This window comes from Rattus norvegicus, chromosome 15, assembly GCF_036323735.1.
Source record: "Rattus norvegicus strain BN/NHsdMcwi chromosome 15, GRCr8, whole genome shotgun sequence".
NCBI lineage: Eukaryota > Metazoa > Chordata > Mammalia > Rodentia > Muridae > Rattus > Rattus norvegicus.
This window is the reverse complement of record NC_086033.1, coordinates 23,448,748-23,472,605: the sequence shown is the minus strand read 5'-3', so window position 1 is coordinate 23,472,605 and position 23,858 is coordinate 23,448,748. Positions and strand designations below refer to the sequence as shown.

At 40.5% G+C, this 23,858-nt stretch overlaps 1 protein-coding gene across 49 annotated transcripts in view; it reads right to left on the bottom strand.

Moving 5' to 3' along the window:
* The window catches only part of Ktn1 (kinectin 1), a 92,492-nt gene that overhangs the window by 12,456 nt on the left and 56,178 nt on the right, over positions 1 to 23,858 (bottom strand). For 30 of the 49 annotated variants that reach the window (XM_063274792.1, XM_039093793.2, XM_039093792.2 and 27 more), the window contains 9 exons: positions 22,607 to 22,697; positions 20,850 to 20,918; positions 19,233 to 19,267; positions 17,006 to 17,096; positions 14,857 to 14,943; positions 11,631 to 11,720; positions 1,793 to 1,873; positions 1,102 to 1,191; positions 871 to 963 (listed from right to left, as the gene is read on the bottom strand). In XM_063274792.1, the coding sequence (XP_063130862.1) occupies positions 871 to 963; positions 1,102 to 1,191; positions 1,793 to 1,873; positions 11,631 to 11,720; positions 14,857 to 14,943; positions 17,006 to 17,096; positions 19,233 to 19,267; positions 20,850 to 20,918; positions 22,607 to 22,697 (727 nt within the window). The remainder of the gene's footprint in view (positions 1 to 870; positions 964 to 1,101; positions 1,192 to 1,792; positions 1,874 to 11,630; positions 11,721 to 14,856; positions 14,944 to 17,005; positions 17,097 to 19,232; positions 19,268 to 20,849; positions 20,919 to 22,606; positions 22,698 to 23,858) is intronic. The other 19 variants (XM_063274790.1, XM_039093807.2, XM_039093814.2 and 16 more) reach the window with 1 other exon arrangement.

The window sequence follows — 23,858 nt, the reverse complement described above, 5'->3', positions numbered from 1 at the left end:
TGAAGCCCATACCAAACTCAATTAAAGCTCTTAAAGCTGAGTCGCACACGTGACTTCACTTTACTAACGCTCAGAACCTACCCACTGGTGTTGAGCCTACATTAAGAGCCAGCTAGAAGTGTACTTATATATAATAAATGAATAAATAAATCTTTAAAAAAAAACAAAAAAAAAAAAAAAAAAAAAAAACAAAGGGCTGGAGAGATGGCTCAGCGGTTAAGAGCACCTGACTGCTCTTCCAGAGGTCCTGAGTTCAATTCCCAGCAACCACATGGTGGCTCACAACCATCTGTAAAGAGATCCGATGCCCTCTTCTGGTGTATCTGAAGACAGCTACAGTGTACTTATATATAATAAATGAATAAATAAATCTTTAAAAAAAAAAAAAAAAAAAAAAAAAAGAGCCAGCTAGAATCACTAAATTTTTGTTCTCCAAAGCTATTAACACAGAACAAGACCAGCAACCTATAATCTGCCTACACACATTGATGCAAAAGACCATGACTTTCTTAACGGTATCTGTGAAAACGGCAGGAAGATAAAGACTTCCCAGTAGCACATGGGTACCATGAGAAGAAGCCTGGCTGAACTTTTTCTTCAATGCAATCTAATATGGGTAGCGAGTTTCACACCCAGGGTTCTTCATCTCATTATAATATGGAGAGCTATCAGGTGCAAAGCACTCTGCCTGCTACACCACCCTCTGGTCACCCAAATGGGTCAACATCAAAATCACCTAGGACTCCAGATCTGCTGCCCTGCAGCCCGCCTGTAGGACACAGGTGACCTAGGGTGTAGCCTGTGTTCCCAGGGGACAGTGGTGGGCACTCACATGCTCAGCACTGCTGATGTAAGCTCCCCTTTAAATACCTGCTGAATAGTCCTCCGAGATTCCTCTGCTTTAACCTTCCATTTGCTTTCCTCCTGTTCCACACTTCGCTGAAGCTTTTGCAAAATCCCTTCCTGCGGACAAAGGCAGACTTGTTCTGAGAATTTTATGATTTTCAATTATTCTGGTGCCAAGATAAATCACATAGGCCAGGAAGAAATAAATCAATAATTTAAAAATAAAGTCAAAATGTAATTCAAGCCATATCCTACTGTTTCTGCAAGGACGGATTTGTATTTTTCACATTCCAGCTGCAGCAGTGTGTGCATTTCATTAGCTTCTTTCAATCTGTGCTCCAGAACCTGCAAAGGAAGAGATAGAAAAGACAAATAAGAGGGCTGTCTGACACATTCGTTTCAATATCTGATGATAAACGGATTCGATGATATTTAACAGACTATTACATTCCTAAGCAGCACTGCCATCTGATGGCCTTTTGGTCACATGGTGTCCATTTGTGAAGCTTTTTTTAAGTCCTCACTAAGAAACGCCATCACACGTTACCACAGGATTTTACTCTCCACACATGGCAACACGTAAGGCGATCCACAAGTAAACGTTACAATGCTCATGACACACATGAGGAAGAAGTCTACTCTCGCCACCTCGGAGTCAAAACAATCAGGGCTCTGCACTCTCTCGGTGGCCAAGGACCAGAAAGAAGCCAGTTTGCGAGTGCTGCCGATGCTATCTGGGTGCGTCAGCAAGCCAGTGAAACCGGCTATGTATTAAACTTGGCTCACACTGAAAACTTAAGCTAAAAGGAGAGGAGAGTAGTTAAACATTTGGTTTTAGTTCTTCTCAGCTAACAGTGCACCCTTCTCCCAGCCCAGCATTTCTGAGAACGGCTGCTGCAGTGCCCCAAACCTCAGTTTAAACACACAGTTCGTTTCCTCAACTAACCTTGACCGCCTCTGTGTCTGAGGGTCCAGCCATGCATGCTTTTGCCTTTTTTTCAAAGCTACGTAACCATTCACTGTAATTCTGTAGGAGGAAAAAGGTCAAGGTTACTGGTTTCCACAAAAGTCTATTAAATAAAAAGTCAACATTAAGAGCACCAAACCAGATAATTATAAAAGAAGCCTACATACACTGTCATCATACTTACAGTTTAATAGGCAGATGTTATTGTTACAGACAGAACATAATAGTTTAAAAAACCCACAGAAACCCAAATGATGTGACACGCCGGTGGCTCTAAAGCCGCGGAAGGGACCAGAGAGGACCCTGTTCATACCAACTCCAGTTACAGGGTGAGTTCCAGGCCGTCCTGGGCCATATAGGAAGACTATCTCAGGGGGAAGAAGACCAAACAATGTTTTTGACCTAGGCCTGGAAGTGCTAGGATTAAAGACAAAAGCTACCATAGCCAGCAATAGATAAGTAAATACATAATTTAATGTACAAAAATTAAATACATATTAGTATCAAAATAAAATGCTTTTTATCCATACCAAAAATATCTGCAACAGAATTTTGGACTCAAAGGCAGCAGCCCTGAGCTCAGAACTCATGTTCTACACCGTGAGACGTTTTCATGAGCAACAGACGAACATGCCCAATGTGTAAACCACTCAAGATCAAGTCTCAAAAGCTCTTCCAGGTAAAATAGTTCTGAACACAAAGCATTCAATTTAAAAATCCAAAGTCTAACTGTCTGAACATTCTGCTCAGAAGATTTTTAATTCTTTGAAGGTACTCCAAAATCCCTGAAAATACTTTATTACTGTGGTAAGGAGCACACATTTATTTAGCACAAAACCAGTTTCTGTTTACAGGCCGAGTGAAGACAACAGTGCATAACTGTCTAAGCAATACCTGAAACCTTACAATAAATTATTATATACTTTTGAAACTGTTAACAAGTGTCTAATATTTTTAAATCAAGTTTCTTCTTACATTTTTGGTTTGATTAATTAAAAAACTAACCATTTATTGACTCTATGATGTAACATGTTCTCCTTCTGTATCTCAATTGATATTTTACAAGCATCACATGAGAAGGGAGAGGGATGGAGATCACCCCACACTGCACCTCTTTCAGTGCCATGCTGTAAAGGCCCTGTTTATATTAAAAGAATGGGGCATTCTCACAATGCAAGTTTAAACCAGAGCAGTGAACTCTAACTGCTTAAAGCTTCCAATACTGGGATTCAACACAAAATAAAACCAGATGAAACCCTTCTCATCTACATCTGCTTTACACTTTGGCAACAGCAAGCAAATAGAAACTTACGAAAGCCCTTGTATATTTAGTAGTTATGCTAATTCGTCCTAATGAGGCTTAAGGTTTTTTCCCCCTTTTTTCTCTTGTATGTAGTCCTATTAACCTGATATATAGACCAGGATGGCCTACGTCTGCCTCCCTTGTGCTTGGATTAAAGGTGTGTGCCACCATGACTGGCTATATTAAGTAATTCTTTTAAAAATCTAGAATACTAATCTCTAAGTAGCACATGAAAAGCTTAGTGTTTTAAAACACATGAATTGATTTTTAACAAGTATGTGAACAAAACACAAAGAATACTTTCCATATCTTACATGTTTACAAATTATTACAGAGCCATGAATATTTAGTTATGGAAGGTAAGTAGTAAAGCCACTAAGAATGAATTTAACCAGGCATAGTGGCAGACAGATCAGCCTAAGCTACAAAATGGCAAGACCATACCCCCAAATAAACAAACAAGTAATAACAAAACAAACAAAACAAGGATGAATTTGTTCCATTAAAAGAAAACTAACTGCCGGTCATTATTGAAGAAAAGAACCCATGGGTCTTCAGTGCTCTTGGTTCATGAAATATTGTCAAATAAGTCAATCAATGAATAAAACACACAGTAGAAACAAAATGGCCACAAACGAAAAAGACAAGAAATATAGGCCCAGGAGCGGCAGGACCCCTGTGCCTGAGACACCACCAGAACCAGAAGGAAACAGACCGGATAAACAGTTCTCTGCACCCAAATCCCGTGGGAGGGAGAGCTAAACCTTCAGAGAGGCAGACAAGCCTGGGAAACCAGAAGTGACTGCTCCCTGCACACACATCTCGGACGCCAGAGGAAAAAGCCAAAGACCATCTGGAACCCTGGTGCACTGAAGTTCCCGGAAGGGGCGGCACAGGTCTTCCTGGTTGCTGCCGCTGCAGAGAGCCCGTGGGCAGCACCCCACGAGCGAACCTGAGCCTCGGGACCACAGGTAAGACCAAATTTTCTGCTGCAAGAAAGCTGCCTGGTGAACTCAAGACACAGGCCCACAGGAACAGCTGAAGACCTGTAGAGAGGAAAAACTACACACCCGAAAGCAGAACACTCTGTCCCCATAACTGACTGAAAGAGAGGAAAACAGGTCTACAGCACTCCTGACACACAGGCTTATAGGACAGTCTAGCCACTGTCAGAAATAGCAGAACAAAGTAACACTAGAGATAATCTGATGGCGAGAGGCAAGCGCAGGAACCCAAGCAACAGAAACCAAGACTACATGCCATCATCGGAGCCCAATTCTCCCACCAAAACAAACATGGAATATCCAAACACACCAGAAAAGCAAGATCTAGTTTCAAAATCATATTTGATCATGATGCTGGAGGACTTCAAGAAAGACATGAACACACTTAGGGAAGCACAGGAAAACATTAATAAACAAGTAAAAGCCTACAGAGAGGAATCGCAAAAATCCCTGAAAGAATTCCAGGAAAACACAATCAAACAGTTGAAGGAATTAAAAATGGAAATAGAAGCAATCAAGAAAGAACACATGGAAACAACCCTGGATATAGAAAACCAAAAGAAGAGACAAGGAGCTGTAGATACAAGCTTCACCAACAGAATACAAGAGATGGAAGAGAGAATCTCAGGAGCAGAAGATTCCATAGAAATCATTGACTCAACTGTCAAAGATAATGTAAAGCGGAAAAAGCTACTGGTCCAAAACATACAGGAAATCCAGGACTCAATGAGAAGATCAAACCTAAGGATAATAGGTATAGAAGAGAGTGAAGACTCCCAGCTCAAAGGACCAGTAAATATCTTCAACAAAATCATAGAAGAAAACTTCCCTAACCTAAAAAAAGAGATACCCATAGACATACAAGAAGCCTACAGAACTCCAAATAGATTGGACCAGAAAAGAAACACCTCCCGTCACATAATTGTCAAAACACCAAACGCACAAAATAAAGAAAGAATATTAAAAGCAGTAAGGGAAAAAGGTCAAGTAACATATAAAGGGAGACCTATCAGAATCACACCAGACTTCTCGCCAGAAACTATGAAGGCCAGAAGATCCTGGACTGATGTCATACAGACCCTAAGAGAACACAAATGCCAGCCCAGGTTACTGTATCCAGCAAAACTCTCAATTAACATTGATGGAGAAACCAAGATATTCCATGACAAAACCAAATTTACACAATATCTTTCTACAAATCCAGCACTACAAAGGATAATAAATGGTAAAGCCCAATATAAGGAGGCAAGCTATACCCTAGAAGAAGCAAGAAACTAATCGTCTTGGCAACAAAACAAAGAGAATGAAAGCACACAAACATAACCTCACATCCAAATATGAATATAAAGGGAAGCAATAATCACTATTCCTTAATATCTCTCAATATCAATGGCCTCAACTCCCCAATAAAAAGACATAGATTAACAAACTGGATACGCAATGAGGACCCTGCATTCTGCTGCCTACAGGAAACACACCTCAGAGACAAAGACAGACACTACCTCAGAGTGAAAGGCTGGAAAACAACTTTCCAAGTAAATGGTCAGAAGAAGCAAGCTGGAGTAGCCATTCTAATATCAAATAAAATCAATTTCCAACTAAAAGTCATCAAAAAAGATAAGGAAGGACACTTCATATTCATCAAAGGAAAAATCCACCAAGATGAACTCTCAATCCTAAATATCTATGCCCCAAATACAAGGGCACCTACATACGTAAAAGAAACCTTACTAAAGCTCAAAACACACATTGCACCTCACACAATAATAGTGGGAGATTTCAACACCCCACTCTCATCAATGGACAGATCATGGAAACAGAAATTAAACAGAGATGTAGACAGACTAAGAGAAGTCATGAGCCAAATGGACTTAACGGATATTTATAGAACATTCTATCCTAAAGCAAAAGGATATACCTTCTTCTCAGCTCCTCATGGTACTTTCTCCAAAATTGACCATATAATTGGTCAAAAAACGGGCCTCAACAGGTACAGAAAGATAGAGATAATCCCATGCGTGCTATCAGACCACCACGGCCTAAAACTGGTCTTCAATAACAATAAGGGAAGAATGCCCACATATACGTGGAAATTGAACAATGCTCTACTCAATGATAACCTGGTCAAGGAAGAAATAAAGAAAGAAATTAAAAACTTTTTAGAATTTAATGAAAATGAAGATACAACATACCCAAACTTATGGGACACAATGAAAGCTGTGCTAAGAGGAAAACTCATAGCGCTGAGTGCCTGCAGAAAGAAACAGGAAAGAGCATATGTCAGCAGCTTGACAGCACACCTAAAAGCTCTAGAACAAAAAGAAGCAAATACACCCAGGAGGAGTAGAAGGCAGGAAATAATCAAACTCAGAGCTGAAATCAACCAAGTAGAAACAAAAAGGACCATAGAAAGAATCAACAGAACCAAAAGTTGGTTCTTTGAGAAAATCAACAAGATAGATAAACCCTTAGCCAGACTAACGAGAGGACACAGAGAGTGCGTCCAAATTAACAAAATTAGAAATGAAAAGGGAGACATAACTACAGATTCAGAGGAAATTCAAAAAATCATCAGATCTTACTATAAAAGCCTATATTCAACAAAATTTGAAAATCTTCAGGAAATGGACAATTTCCTAGACAGATACCAGGTATCGAAGTTAAATCAGGAACAGATAAACCAGTTAAACAACCCCATAACTCCTAAGGAAATAGAAGCAGTCATTAAAGGTCTTCCAACCAAAAAGAGCCCAGGTCCAGACGGGTTTAGTGCAGAATTCTATCAAACCTTCATAGAAGACCTCATACCAATATTATCCAAACTATTCCACAAAATTGAAACAGATGGAGCCCTACCGAATTCCTTCTACGAAGCCACAATTACTCTTATACCTAAACCACACAAAGACACAACAAAGAAAGAGAACTTCAGACCAATTTCCCTTATGAATATCGACGCAAAAATACTCAATAAAATTCTGGCAAACCGAATTCAAGAGCACATTAAAACAATCATCCACCATGATCAAGTAGGCTTCATCCCAGGCATGCAGGGATGGTTTAATATACGGAAAACCATCAACGTGATCCATCATATAAACAAACTGAAAGAACAAAACCACATGATCATTTCATTAGATGCTGAGAAAGCATTTGACAAAATTCAACACCCCTTCATGATAAAAGTCCTGGAAAGAATAGGAATTCAAGGACCATACCTAAACATAGTAAAAGCCATATACAGCAAACCAGTTGCTAACATTAAACTAAATGGAGAGAAACTTGAAGCAATCCCACTAAAATCAGGGACTAGACAAGGCTGCCCACTCTCTCCCTACTTATTCAATATAGTTCTTGAAGTTCTAGCCAGAGCAATCAGACAACAAAAGGAGATCAAGGGGATACAGATCGGAAAAGAAGAAGTCAAAATATCACTATTTGCAGATGACATGATCCCAAAAGTTCCACCAGAGAACTACTAAAGCTGATAAACAACTTCAGCAAAGTGGCTGGGTATAAAATTAACTCAAATAAATCAGTTGCCTTCCTCTATACAAAAGAGAAACAAGCCGAGAAAGAAATTAGGGAAACGACACCCTTCATAATAGACCCAAATAATATAAAGTACCTCGGTGTGACTTTAACCAAGCAAGTAAAAGATCTGTACAATAAGAACTTCAAGACACTGAGGAAAGAAATTGAAGAAGACCTCAGAAGATGGAAAGATCTCCCATGCTCATGGATTGGCAGGATTAATATAGTAAAAATGGCCATTTTACCAAAAGCAATCTACAGATTCAATGCAATCCCCATCAAAATACCAATCCAATTCTTCAAAGAGTTAGACAGAACAATTTGCAAATTCATCTGGAATAACAAAAAACCCAGGATAGCTAAAGCTATCCTCAACAATAAAAGGACTTCAGGGTAGGAATCACTATCCCTGAACTCAAGCAGTATTACAGAGCAATAGTGATAAAAAACTGCATGGTATTGGTACAGAGACAGACAGATAGACCAATGGAATAGAATTGAAGACCCAGAAATGAACCCACACACCTATGGTCACTTGATTTTTGACAAAGGAGCCAAAACCATCCAATGGAAAAAAGATAGCATTTTCAGCAAATGGTGCTGGTTCAACTGGAGGGCAACATGTAGAAGAATGCAGATCGATCCATGCTTATCACCCTGTACAAAGCTTAAGTCCAAGTGGATCAAGGACCTCCACATCAAACCAGACACACTCAAACTAATAGAAGAAAAACTAGGGAAGCATCTGGAACACATGGGCACTGGAAAAAATTTCCTGAACAAAACACCAATGGCTTATGCTCTAAGATCAAGAATCGACAAATGGGATGTCATAAAACTGCAAAGCTTCTGTAAGGCAAAGGACACGGTGGTTAGGACAAAACGGCAACCAACAGATTGGGAAAAGATCTTTACCAATCCTACAACAGATAGAGGCCTTATATCCAGAATATACAAAGAACTCAAGAAGTTAGACCGCAGGGAAACAAATAACCCTATTAAAAAATGGGGTTCAGAGCTAAACAAAGAATTCACAGCTGAGGAATGCAGAATGGCTGAGAAACACCTAAAGAAATGTTCAACATCTTTAGTCATAAGGGAAATGCAAATCAAAACAACCCTGAGATTTCACCTCACACCAGTGAGAATGGCTAAGATCAAAAACTCAGGTGACAGCAGATGCTGGCGAGGATGTGGAGAAAGAGGAACACTCCTCCATTGTTGGTGGGATTGCAGACTGGTAAAACCATTCTGGAAATCAGTCTGGAGGTTCCTCAGAAAATTGGACATTGAACTGCCTGAGGATCCAGCTATACCTCTCTTGGGCATATACCCAAAAGATGCCTCAACATATAAAAGAGACACGTGCTCCACTATGTTCATCGCAGCCTTATTTATAATAGCCAGAAAATGGAAAGAACCCAGATGCCCTTCAACAGAGGAATGGATACAGAAAATGTGGTACATCTACACAATGGAATATTACTCAGCTATCAAAAACAACGAGTTTATGAAATTCGTAGGCAAATGGTTGGAACTGGAAAATATCATCCTGAGTGAGCTAACCCAATCACAGAAAGACATACATGGTATGCACTCATTGATAAGTGGCTATTAGCCCAAATGCTTGAATTACCCTAGATCCCTAGAACAAACGAAACTCAAGACGGATGATCAAAATGTGAATGTTTCACTCCTTCTTTAAATGAGGAAAAAGAATACCCTTGGCAGGGAAGGGAGAGGCAAAAATTAAAACAAGAGACTGAAGGAACACCCAATCAGAGCCTGCCCCACAGGTGGCCCATACATATACAGCCACCCAATTAGACAAGATGGATGAAGCAAAGAAGTGCAGACCGACAGGAGCCGGATGTAGATCGCTCCTGAGAGACACAGCCAGAATACAGCAAATACAGAGGCGAATGCCAGCAGCAAACCACTGAACTGAGAATAGGTCCCCCGTTGAAGGAATCAGAGAAAGAACTGGAAGAGCTTGAAGGGGCTCGAGACCCCAAAAGTACAACAATGCCAAGCAACCAGAGCTTCCAGGGACTAAGCCACTACCTAAAGACTATATATGGACTGACCCTGGACTCTGACCCCATAGGTAGCAATGAATATCCTAGTAAGAGCACCAGTGGAAGGGGAAGCCCTGGGTCCTGCTAAGACTGAACCCCCAGTGAACTAGACTATGGGGGGAGGGCGGCAATGGGGGGAGGGTTGGGAGGGGAACACCCATAAGGAAGGGGAGGGGGGAGGGGGATTTTGCCCGGAAACCGGGAAAGGGAATAACACTTGAAATGTATATAAGAAATACTCAAGTTAATAAAAAAAAAAAAAAAAAAAAAAGAAATATATTAACAGCTCCCCCCCCCCCCACATCATCTCTCTGTCTAAACCAAGACACTTCTTCAGCCCAGGCAATCGTGGTCATCTGCTGTTCAAGCCTATGTAACCTCCCACAGCTACAAGGAGTCCTTCCTCCTTACGTGAATTAACAGTGGGGCACATGTACGCATAACCTAAACAAAGCAAACAGCCAACCTACTATTCATACCGCACACCAGTAGGGACTTACTCTGCCCCTGCACCCTCACCTAGAGGAAACAGAGCTCCTTGGAGAAAGGGGCAGTTTTATGCTTGACTTTAACTCCATGTAAACTTAAACACCTTGTTACAGCACAAGAGCTACCAAAGGACATCACAGCCAGCCTAAAGCGGATCACTCCACTAATCCAGGCTATACAAGTAGGCAACAGTACCCACCACACCTTCAAATACTGACCCTGGATAAGACAAACCCGAGTACCAATTTATGAGTTATACAAAGGACGGAGGAACATGCTGGCACTACCAGAAACTGCAATAGGGCACTTCTAGGCTTCAAATCAGGGAGGGGAAGAGTAGCATGCTGCACACTGGCAGGGACTCAGCAGGCACCATTCACATGTTGGTCTTTGGGTTCTGATTATAAAATACTACCTTATTATTTAATTACCATGAGAACTGTATATGAAAATTAGGGGAATGGTTAAATTTATCTAATTAAAGGTATATTTTTTAAATAAAAGAATTATCTTGATCTCTTCTGTTGAAATATTTACAGATAAACGCTCTGATGCTTGAGTTCCTTCAGGACGATCTAACACAGAGGTTCTTAACCTGTGGGCTGCAATTCCTTTGGCAAACGTCTATCTCCAGAAGCACTCATATTACAATTCATAAAGTAGCAAAATTACAGTTATGAAGTAGCAATGAAAACACTGTTACGGTTGGGGGTCACCAGATGAGCAACTGTATTAAAGGAAGGGTCACAGCACTGGGAAGGCCGAGAGCCACCGCTAACAGCAATGGGAAGGATAAGAAGGTTGTTCACGTATTAACAAAAGTATGTGGGATTCACGAGGTGGGTCCTGTGACCACTATTCCAGTGCCTACGTGTGAGTATATGTATACACACACTATTTTATTATGAGTTGAAGAAGGCCTATGCCATCACTTGAGGAATTCAGGCACATCCCTGATCTTCCTGTCCTGGAGTACTTGATGCTGGTCGGAGCCAGTCGCTCCTATCCTACCATGTCCACCTCAGCCAGTTGCACTTTAGCACTTGTGGTGAAGGTTTGATAAAAATCATGATCTTAAAATGTAAAATGATTTAATTTATAGCACCAAATACATTAAAGGACAATTGCTAAAAATAAGAAGTAATCATCACTTAAATCAGTTATTATTGATTTTATTACCCATTCAGAAAAAATTCTTTTCCAAGCTATTCAGTGTGCAAGAAAACAACAGAAGTTTCAGGTTCAGGCAAAGGGGCTTCGAACTAAGTTACTGTCTGACTACTCCAAAGCACAGGAGTTATGGAGACACTGAGAAGTTCAGCCAAAGCCAAATTCAGAAACCAAATGCTGCTACCGACAACTTCCTGCATAACTTCAGGGTAAACGATTAAAAGAAGGGCTCATCTTACCGAATGAGAAGGCACAGACACCGCTGGAAATAACCTCTTGAGAAGGTCCTTGGACTCTAACTCAACAGCTTCCACTTGCTGTTGTCTTTCCTAAAGCAAAAGACAGAGGAGATCAAACTTACAACATTAGACAATGTGCAAAGAGGAAAACTTTTTAAAAAAACAGTATGACCTTTAAAGTTCTAATGGAAGAAAAAGTCAATGTACAAAACATATTTTAATATTGAAAAGTATCGATTTTCCTCATTTTAAGGCATTAAAACATACTTCCAAAAATCTCTAGGGCATAAATAGCAAATAATACCTTAGTTAACCAAGCCAAAGCAGTGTCTTTTGCATTTTCTTTGGCACTAGAAAGAGGGATCTGTCTGCCTTTCCAGTAATATTTCAAACACAAGCCTCCCAGAGGACCTGACTACTGACGAGGCATCTGGGCAAGCCAACTGATGCCCACTGACAGAGGTTTACAGAGAAGCACACACACCTTCCTAGTCTGCTCTTCGAGGTTAGATCAAACTACTTCTGTTAAACAAAGCAGAAAGGACCAATTGTGAGTGGAAGCAGAATGCGGGGGAGAATGGCTGAGACGGGTCACTTTGCTCAATAAGATGACTTTTGACACACAGTGAGCTGGAAAGTGCAGTGTTACTAATGCTCAACCTAAAATGGTGATGTTTAGCTCCAACTCTAATTGTAAGTTCAGAAGGATGTTCGTCAAAATGAAGGACACGATGTGACCACATACACACATATCAGCTCAGATCTAATGCTCAAATTATTTTTACAAGGTTTTTTTTTTTAAGACACTTATAAAATTATACACCAAAACCAAGCCAACACAACCACTCCATTACTACTGGAGTCCAAGAAACAACGAGAGGTAGCAAGTCCCACCTCAGCACTTCCACATGCTCTTGGAAATCTGTTACTGAGATGTAAATTTACACAACAGAAATCAGAATTTCAAATTCTATGCACACTAAAAGCTGATATATTATTAAAGATTAGTGGCAATATTTTAGAATAGCTGCTTTACTGAAGTATTTTCAATAATTTAGTAAAGTCCACAAACTTGTAGGCAAATGCCCATTGCACTCGAAGGGAAGTGCTACTTCAGAGGTAATCAAGACATCACTGTATCATTTGACTACGGAGATGCAGAGCAAGATACTGTGGGAGAGAGGTATCCTGCAAGCACAGAGGAAGACTCACTTGTAATCAACAGCCACTCACTAAGCTATCTCATTCTATAAGAAATGTTTTAGCTATAGAATTTTCATTTGACATAATTTGGTTAGAAGTAGTAATTTCTATTCAACATCTGAAAAAAAGATCTAATTTTTAGAAAGTGGATTATTTCCTTAGAACTATCATTGATGGATTATTTCCTCAGTACCACCAATGATTGTAAAATATCTCTTATGTAAGTCTATCATTACAGTTTCTAACAAGCATTTAGTGTTTTAAAAGTAACTCCAGGCTAGGTAGGGTGGCTCATGCTTTTACCTAACAGTGGTAGAGGCTGGTAGACATATGCTCTCCTGTTCTAATTAGCTAGTTCCAGGCCATCCGAGGCTACTACATAGTGAGATCCTATCTTGAAAGAAAAAAAAATAAAATAAACTTTCCAGAAGCTGGTATGGTGGAGGTACGCTTGTCATCCCTGGACTCGGGAAGCTGAAGCAAGAGGACCTCAAATGGGCTACACACCGAGACACATACACTGAGACACACACACACACACTGAGACACACACACTGAGACACACATGCAGGCCCACACTCAGCACACACACACTGAGACAGAGACAGAGACAGAGAGAGAGAGGAAGAGGAGGTGGAGGGAGAGGAGGAGAGGAGAAGGATCTCCTTAATTAAAAACTAAACATCTAAAAACAGCACGCTGCCCGGTTTAACTATTTCTAACACCTAAAACACCAACAATGCTTTATGTAGTCACATCCCACCTTGTGGCACTTAGGAAATCAGTATCACTTTACACCCATGCTATAAAGGACTCCCAGTTCTGCTAAGAAAAAACTGGAGTCTATTCCCTGCAGATCGATCGCTAGCTTTAGAAGTCACCATGCATCGATGCCGTGTGTGGGAAAAGCATAAAGCCTTTTCACTTCAAACAGTGGAAAGCCCATACTAGAACTCCCCTTGCTGACAGAAATGTCTGCACAACAGGAACCTCTCACAATTAAACAAGACCTGTGCCTCACAGTCTCTGGCATAAATGCTTCTGGCAGTAATAGCTGTCAACTGTCTCAACTAATGCTTAATGAAAATTTAAGTATGAATCTATTGCATTAAAGGAAATATAACTATACATATAAAATTAGCAAATCATAAAATTGCATCTACTAGGAAAATGTTTCAAATATCCTTAACACTTTTATAATTAAAACATGATAGATTATCTTGGTACACCAACACTTTCAGAATGTGGAAATTAACTGGGGGCACTCACTAACCTGGCCTCAAAATCCACTATTCATGTTGCACACACATTCAGCTGTCCTAATCTTTAAATCACTCCTCCATTATGACCCTGATGCACTCAGATACTAGAAGAATGTCCTTGGTTGTTTAAGATAAAGGGGACATACATATCAGATGCATTTCACACAGTCTCATCATCCATTCATATTAATACTCGACATGAAACAGACACAGGAGCAACTGCTGTCCTACAACTTCAAAGTGCGAAGTGAGTCTCTGTCTCCTGGGGAATCCTCCCCGCAGCATACTTTGAATGGACCCCTTCTGTACTGTTGAAGATTTTGCTATTTTCCTCCCTTGTCTGAATCTCCCGGAATGCTCTGGAAACCCCACTTTACTATGCATCTCAAACACATGCTAGGTTTTTAATTTGTTCCATTAATTTACTCTGATTTCTCTGATTTGGGAACCTCATCGAAGTTCTAACTACACCAAGAGGCACAGCATGAGACAAGGAAGGACCTGCACACACAGCATGGAGACTCCTGAGATCTTTCCCCTAAAGCTGTGCGCACCAAAACACCAACAGTGGGGCCATCCCAGCACAGAGTGCCCCAACTCAAGTCTCAGGGAGAAGACGAAAGGCAGATGGTGAGGACGATAATGTGGGTGACACGGGGCTGCTGTCTTTAAATGGTTTAGACTGAAGCAAAAGGGAAGGCTTCAGTGTGATGGGGCGAGCTGCAGACTCTGCGAGGGGCAGTTCTGGAGTCAGTCACAACCTTGGAAGTCTTGTTCACTCTGTCCTGCAGTATTTTTTCAGTTGATGCCAATGCCTCCATCGCTTCCCAGTTTTTCTCCCGAAGGTCCTAATCATTTTTAGAAAGAACGATTTCAGTTTATCCATTATTAAAAGGTTTCTCCTTTAACTTCATCAATATTTTGCACTGCATTTAAATGCTAGTTATTGCAAAATTATTTCAATGGGAAAATGTGTATTAGCAAAGAAATAATAATTATAATGTTTAGAAGTCTGAATGAGGAATAAGAAAGTCCACTTCTCATGTTTTAGTATGCACACCAATACGCCAGTTCTTCAACAGCTCACTGGGCACACTCACAAAGAAGAAAGCATTCCAGGGGAGCACACCAACCAGGACTACAGTTACGACTTCAAGTTCAAGCACTACAGCTAAGGACAGAGCAAACACACAGTCCTGCAAACACTTCTCATGGAATATTCAACAACGCCCAACATCAGCCTCACAGGACTTTACTAAGTAACATTTTTCCTGTAACTATTTTAGATTAAAATTAGCACATTTCTAATCTCTAGGAAGATTAGAACCTAGCCCTGTGTTCTCTGTATCTGGTACAGTCACACACCAGCAATCCAACACAAGTGAACCAGGCAGGTGTCTGAAGCAACTGAGACAGAGAAACCATAACACGTTCTCGTTAAGAAAAAACTGGGGCCATTTAAAAGTAAGCCTTGAAAAAAAACTCTTCCTTAGCAAATACAAACGAAGACAGGATGCTGTGATTCATCTTCAGTTAAGAATCCTAACATAAACAAAACTTAAAAGCCAATGATTACCATTTATTGCCAATTTAGATGCCAAATACTGTAGTTAACGCTACACGAATGCTCATTAATCCTTGCAATACTTTGTGAGATTTTTATTCCCACTTTATAGATAGGAAACCACAGCTCAAAGTTAAGAAATCTGGCCAAACGTATGCATGGGCTGAAGCTGCACCCTGCTGGCCTCCACTGTCCTGGCTCTTTACACAGACTTGAAATGAAGACCCACAGAGCTGCCGCCGCCATCGATATCGATGCCGTTGCCGCCATAGCCACCACCACCGCAGCTGTGCTGAGTGACCTAAACTATATTACTGTGCCCTCCTCACCTCAGAAACTAAGCAAACAAAGTTAGTTACAATGTTAGAACTGTATTGGAAAGTTCATAGCAAATTCCGTGGCTAAGTAATGCTGTTAGTAATTCATACTGCACAACACACACAGAGCAGTTCACATACCAGATTTTCATAAATTCAGGGTGCAGGAAAATGCCAACATGTTAGTTAGCAATTTAACACAAACGTTAAAAGATTTAAATTACATTGAAAAATACATATCTATTTATTACCAATATTCTATCATTAAATAACATTTTGATTTGTAGACAAATCAAACAAAAGACAAGCATATTTTTGTGTGAAAACACTTCCCTCACAAGAATACTTGGACTCTTCTAGTTACTACTATCTTTTGGTAAGAGAGATCTTATGAGAGGCTGCATCTACTCTTTGTCTGCTTGGTAAGGATGTACAGTCATGACTGTAGATAATGGCTGACTTAAAGAGTCAGCCATTCCCAACTTAGTATAAATCTATTCCAGTTCTAAGACCACCAGCAGACGTAATTACCAATATGAAAGGGTAGTTTACAGAAGGCTTTGCAAGCTTGGTCACAAAGACTGAAATGAATGTTTCTTTTAGTCTATCAGAAATAGACACACACACACACACACACACAGACACACACACATACACACACACACACACACACACACACACACACACAAATTAGTCCTGTTTAATAAAAAAGAAATGGCTTTGTTTTTAAATAACAGTACTGAAGACTTATTTTTCTAAACAGGTTTTAACATGAAGTCAATCATATTTTTATTTCAGAAAACCTTTAAAAGCTCCATTCTGCTAATTTTCATTATAAGAACTATCTTTTTACTACCAAAGCTGCGTTATAATAAAATGTTTACACTAGCACTGCCCCCAGATGCAAAGAAACCGAGAGTGCTCGCACAAAGCTCAGGAGATCTAAAGTAGACGTAGACACAAAGAAGACCCTGCCCGTCTTCAGCACCAACACTCTAACGGGACGTCTGGGGCTCAGTAGTGGCTTACATTGTTTTTCTTCCTTTGATGTTCAACAGCATTCTTCAAAGACTCTAACTCATTGCAGAGATCAGTTATTTCTTTCTCTTTTTCTGAAATTCTAAATCAGAATGTAAATATATTTTAGGTAAACAGCATCTAAAATAAACAGTAACATAACTTACATATTAGGTAAATAGTAATACCATTCAGATACCTACATATCATTATTTTTAAAAACAAAATAAAAACAGCAGGTGATAGTTTAAAATGTAATTATCGATCAGCTACTGTTTGCCATAGAAGAGCCCATCCTATAAATTCTTTTTTTTTCTTTTTTTTTTTTTTTTTTTTTCCGGAGCTGGGTACCGAACCCAGGGCCTTTAGCAAGCGCTCTACCACTGAGCTAAATCCCAACCCCCATCCTATAAATTCTTAATTTCAAAGGCAATTTTCCAGGCTAGCTCCTGTGGGCAGGGTTTGCCTCTATCATGCCTAAGCTCCTGCTTTCACTTCTCAGCACATGAAGCCCACACATGGCTCCTACAATACCAGCACTTGGATAGTGAGGTTATCACTCAAAGCTATCCTCACTACAGTGACCTCAAAGCCAGCCTGGGTTACGTAACTGTCTAAAAGGGATTGGGGGTGAGTTCAGTACAAAGACGGTCTTTACAAGCATTTATTTTAAGGTAATTAAATTAGTTATGAGTATCTGGTTCACTAAACCATCAGCATTATATTAAAGTCACCACCTGGTATTCACTTGGTTTTTTTGGTTTTTTGTTTTTTCCCGGAGCTGGGGACTGAACCCAGGGCCTTACTGAGCTAAATCCCCAACCCCTATTCACTTGTTTTTATCCAATCTTAGAATTCATGGCTTTGGTTTCTCTTTGTTTTTTTCCTTGTCCTATCTAATGCCTTAGTTATTTCCCAGAAATGCAGAAAGAAAAGGCAAAATTTCAAAATTCATTTGTGTTATACTTGAGTAGAATGTCCAGTCACAAACAGCGTTCTTAAGACTGTATATAAAGAACTGCCCAACAGGCAATCTGGTCCTTGAGCTTCAATGTTATCTGTCATATTTTGGAAATGAAGTGCTTCCTCACAGTGACTTGTGTGGTGGTGGTAGTGGTGCTGTCTTGAAATCGGTCGGAGAGCGCCCATATGGAAAATAACATTACTAGGGGAGGCCACTGGAGGGCTCTCATTCCCAGCCCAGATCCCCCAGGTGGCTTTCCTAACACCCTCTTCTCCCTGTTACAGCCCTGAGTCGGTAAAGCTAAGGACTGCCAAGCATCTTGTCAAGGAATAGATATAGTTAGGACAGTAATCCTACAGTTTGAAGATGAAAACTGGGGCTGGAGTGATAGCTCCTGGGTAAGAGCGCTGGCTGCTCTAGCAGACAACACAACCTGAGTTCCCAGCACCCAGGTCAGGCCAAGTACAACCCCTTCTACTCCACTTTCAGGGAACACAATATACTCTTCGGACTCAAAGGCAGGCACTGTATGCATATGGTGCACACACAGACAAAGCAGGCAAACATACATACACATAAACAAAAATAAAATAAAACCCACGTATACACAAAACAGGGTCACAAGACAAAAGTAGGACCTCTATGGTCTCTGAAGCAACTGTCAGCTTATTATAGAAAATGTTTGCACTCTTACTTCACACAGCCAAACTCAAGACTCAGCTGAGACAGCGAGCACCCTAGGCTACTAGATGGCCAAGCTTACAAACAGGCCGAGGTGCAAGAACACTTAGACTCCTGTCATCTACGATGTACTTAACACAGTCGGCATTTACTATTTTGAAACAAACTATAAGCAGAAATGATTTTTAATTCATAGCCTCTTAGAAAAATAAGAGGCCAACAAGAAGAAAATATTTCAGTTTCTTAAAAGATTTAAAATCTCTAAAGGAGAACCACAACAGCAAGTTTTCACAAAAATGCAGCCGTGGGACAGGCGAGGCTGCAACACAGATCCTGAGAGGGAGGAGAGCAAGCACAGGGCTGGGGCTGCACTGGCCTAAGTGAGGCCTTGGAAGTCAGCTCCACCCCTCACCTTTCGAGGAGGAAAGCAAGCCCCAGCCGTGCAACAGGCTGCACACTGGCTGGCAGCCCAGAGCACACGGACACGCCTACTGTGTCTGCACGAGCACGTGTGAGCACATGGCATTACTGTCTGAAGGGTAATTCAGTATTTAACTCCTTATAACAGCAAACTGGAATCAATGAATTACTTACACTGTTTGCAATTCTTCCTGAGAGGGAAAAGATGCCTATTAAAAGAGTTAAATATTAGTTCACAATAAAGGTTTCTAGAACATAAAAAAATTAAATTCTTCTTGGAATTAATCAACACCAAAGTTAAAAATATCATATACTTCATTATGTTATCACGCCTGACTTTAATAAAAATATATAATTTATAGTGTGTAATGAATAGTAAATCCAATTTTCGCTGTCCCTCTATAAAGTCTTTACTTAGTAAGAACTTACAAATTGTACTGTTTAGCATCAAGATGCTTCTTATACTGACTTCTAAAACTATAAAAATAAAATCAACAAATAAATTAAGAGCTGATTTTCTCACATCCAACCAAAAAAGTGTTGTTTTTTTTATAATATGCAAAGGCATACAGCTTTCATATATAGGATGTATACTATGGTGACTTAGGCAAACTCTAACTACCAGGAGCTGTTTGTCAACAGGGAGCCTTGATTGTTTCTCAAAATCCACTCTGGTCTACCCACACATGTTCACAAAAATGTCGAGCTAGGGCTTGAGACTTTGCTCAATGATAATACACTTGCCTAGAATACACAAGGTCCCTGGGTTCAACCTCCAAAATGCAAAAACGTGTATATCATATACACATGTCTTCTTAAACATGATATTAATGCTAGCACATTACTTATAGTACCTTATATTTCCTATATACAAGTTTCTTTCCAATTATTGATGTGTAAGGATAGAAGAAAGGCTGTTGACCTAGATTTAAATAGACCTCTACAAGACATTGGCTGACTTCCTAAGAAAAGCATTATGTAAGACAGGGAGAGCATATGCAAGCACACTAGCACGTGTGTGTATAACAGAGCTGTAAAACTAATCAAAGTACCCATGCAAATGTATGTATGTTACAACAGAGCTGGAACACTGATAGAGTACAGATGCACACATGTGTATGTTATAATGAAGCTGGAACATCTATCGGCGTATACATGCAACCACATGTACATTGTAACAGAGCTGAAACATTGATCAGGGCACATGTGTTCATAATGAAGCTGAAACACTGATCAGAGTACACACACTCTGTGTGTGTGTGTGTGTGTGTGTGTGTGTGTGTGTGTGTGTGTGTGAAGCAGAGCTGTAATTGATCAGAGCACACAGGCACACACACACACACACACACACACACACACACACACACACACACACACACACATATAATGGAGCTGGAACCTTAATCGGAAAACAAACCACACAAATGTGTATATAATAGAACCAGAACACTGATCAGAACACATATGCACACACACAATGTATAGAATAGAGCTGAAACATTAGTCAGAGCACACATACACACGTGATTATTAGTCCAGAGCACACTCTTGTCCATGTGCACAGAGAGTAGAACCACAACACTGGTCAAAGTACACACATGTATATAAGCAAGCTGGAACACTACTTGCACTATTTTATAAATTACACATTATTCTATCTTACACATTCCATAATAAATTGTTTTATAAGAAATTCGTTTAACAAAAGAACCACTGTTTTCTTTCCGGGAACACGTACGCATGACGAGCAGATGTAGACGGTAAAAGGCAGACACACGGAAGAACACCTACCTGTTGGTGGTTCTGATGATTGAGCTGCTCCACTTGGGACTTGAATAATTTATTTTCATCTTGTACTTCCTATTTAAACAAAAATTAAACATGAATACTGAGACTGAGATATGCATTTTTTTGCATTTTTATGCATTTTTAAATGTCATTCAGTCTAGAAATATTCCACAGTAGTAACAATTTTAAAGGCTGGATTAAGCCACATTAAGCCATATATGAGAGTAGTTGTATTCAGGTCTGGTCTTGACAGGTATGTGTTGGGAGAATGAACTGACGACACGTGTGTCTATGCAGAGTGGCGTGCATCTGGCAGGAAAGGGCTTCACGCCGCAGCATCTGTGCAGCCCTCCTCTCACCTAGTAACGTAACAGGCTCCAGAGAGGTGCAGCCACACTGAGACATCTGCTCCCACTAGTGACTGAACACCCTCAGGGGCAGGGCAGTGTGGCACTGACGGACAATTAGGAACCTGAGGTTAGAAGGCTACTCTCACAACTCTGAGGTGAATTACATATGAACTAAAACTATGTAAGAATTGTACTTAAAAAGAAAAAATTATTATGATCACAAAATAAGTATCCTTTACTCCTGCTTATGTCTGAGTAGAAAAGCAGATGGAATGCAGAGGAAGTCAAATTCACATAATTACATAAAACAGTCTTATAAATTAGGTTTTAAAAAGTCATCCCAGAAGAAAAACTGTAGAAAAAAATTAGAAGAGCAATTAACGTACAAATGACTTAAACATACTAAGAACCCTCCTCTTCCCTCAGCCTAAAGCAACAGAAAACAAGCCTTTTCCGAGATGACATCACGTGAGCACCTTAGCCAGTGTTGGGTGAGAAGGGGAAACAGGCCTGTGGGCAAGAATGTAGGTAAGGAAGAACATTCTCAAGGAGCAGGTCAGCATGGCCCAGCAAAGCTAACGGTAAATGTACTCAAGGGAGTAAGGGACTATGACACAGCCACTGCCACCCTAGAGTTTGTCCGCCGTGAGGCGGGAGCCAGGCTGCTTGAAGGTGCTGCATGTGGCTACAATCTGCTGCCCTTCAGGTCAACGTCCTGTGAGTGCTTTGAGTAGTAACTACATGACATGTAAGATCTGAGTTTCTCTTTGACCTGTTAATAGCTCAGAAAACAAAGCAAACTCGTATAAACCATTAACAAAATATTTAACTTCTAGGAAAGTGTAAGACAAATAGTATTCAAAATACGTATGTAAAGACAGCCACTGAGAGTATATTTCAGAACTGAAGAATAGACCTAAATATACTAGGCAACTTTACAGCTGGAATTGCTTAATACAGCAAGACCCACTAAAGGTAGCTGGGCATGGTGCCTCACGCCTTTAATTCCAACATTCAAGCTCAGAAGCAGTAGAACTGCAAGTCTGAGGTTAGGCTGGGTTCAAGGTCAGGCTGAGCTAGCATAACTAGACAAGGTCTCAAAAAACCTCAAAACCATAAGCTACTACTGTAGATAAAGGGTAGAACACTGAGTACACGAGGCCTTGGATTCCTAGGATTTGATCAGCACAAAACAAACCTTAGAAAGTAGAGGACAGCACATTTATAACACTAGAACTTTCTGAGTGCTTTCTCAAAAGACAGAACCAGTCTACCTAGCACACACCTTTGATAACAAGTGCACAGCCTACAAAAAAAGGGTCATGGTACACGGTTTCCAGGAGTTAAAACATTTCTAAAACAACCAAAGAAAATAATTCCTGCAATAATTAATTTTTAGTAGTCACTTACCTTTAACAGCTCTGCTTTCTTAGAAAGGTCACTCTTTGTATCCTTTAATATAGCTTCTATTCTCTTAATTTCATTGTCCTTTTCTTTCAATCTAGAATTTTTACAAAGACCTTACTTTACTAAAGTACATGAAAAAGAAAAAAAACCATACTCTGATATTATTCCTAATAAAGAGACATCACAAACAATGCCTATCAGCTATTTCTTCTTGTATTCTATCAAATTATAATTGGTTTTAAAAGACAGACTTTCTCACAGGGCAGTGGTGGGGCATGCCTTTAATCCTAGGCCAGCCAAGGCTAGACAGTGAGACCCTGTTGTTAAAAAGAAAACGACAAGACAGGCAGCACTCTGACTGCAGAGCCACCTCTCTCCAGCCCCTAAGGGGCAGTTCTCCAAACAAATTATCAATCAGTAACAAACATGCTGTCAAGAAAAACTTTCCCAGGGGTGGGTTGGGGGTTTACGGACGGGAAACCTGGAAAGGGGAAAACATTTGAAATGTAAATTTTAAAAATCCAATAAAAATAATGTTAAAAAAGAAAACCTTTCCTTGAGCCAGCAATGTAACTCATCAGGTGAGCAGCAGCACTCGCCACCAGGCCTGACAACCTTAATTCAATCTGTAGGCCAGCAAGGCGGAGCAAACCGACGCCCACAAACTGTCCTGCAGCCTACACACACACACACACACACACACACACACACACACACACACACACACACACACACACACAGTGCCTCAAACACTCATACATACACAGGCAAAAAATGTGTCTCAGAAACTTGGGTTTCCCATCTTTACTTTGTGTAGTTTAAGAAAAAAAGTCAGTGTTTGCTGACTGTGGTTTGCATGTGCTTGGCTGAAGAAGTGGCACTGTCAGGAGGTGTGGCCTTGTTGGAGTGTCACTGTGGGGACGAGCTCTGAGTCCCTCCTACTAGCTGCCTGAGAAACAGACAGACCTCTCCTAGAGGCTTCAGATCACCATGCAGAATTCTCATTCTCTTCTCCGGCACCGTGTCTGCCTGGACGCTGCCAGGCTCCTGCCATAAGGTCAATGGACTGACCCTCTGACCTGTCAGCCAGCCCCTCATAAGAGCTGCCCTTGGTCATGGTGTCTTCTCTCAGCAACAGGAACTCAGACACTGACCATGGTGGCTTATACCTGTACTCCCAGTGGTTGGGAGGAGGAGGTATAGGTTCAGGGTTAGTGTGAGGCCAGCCTGAGAGGAACCTAGTAAGTTCTAAGCC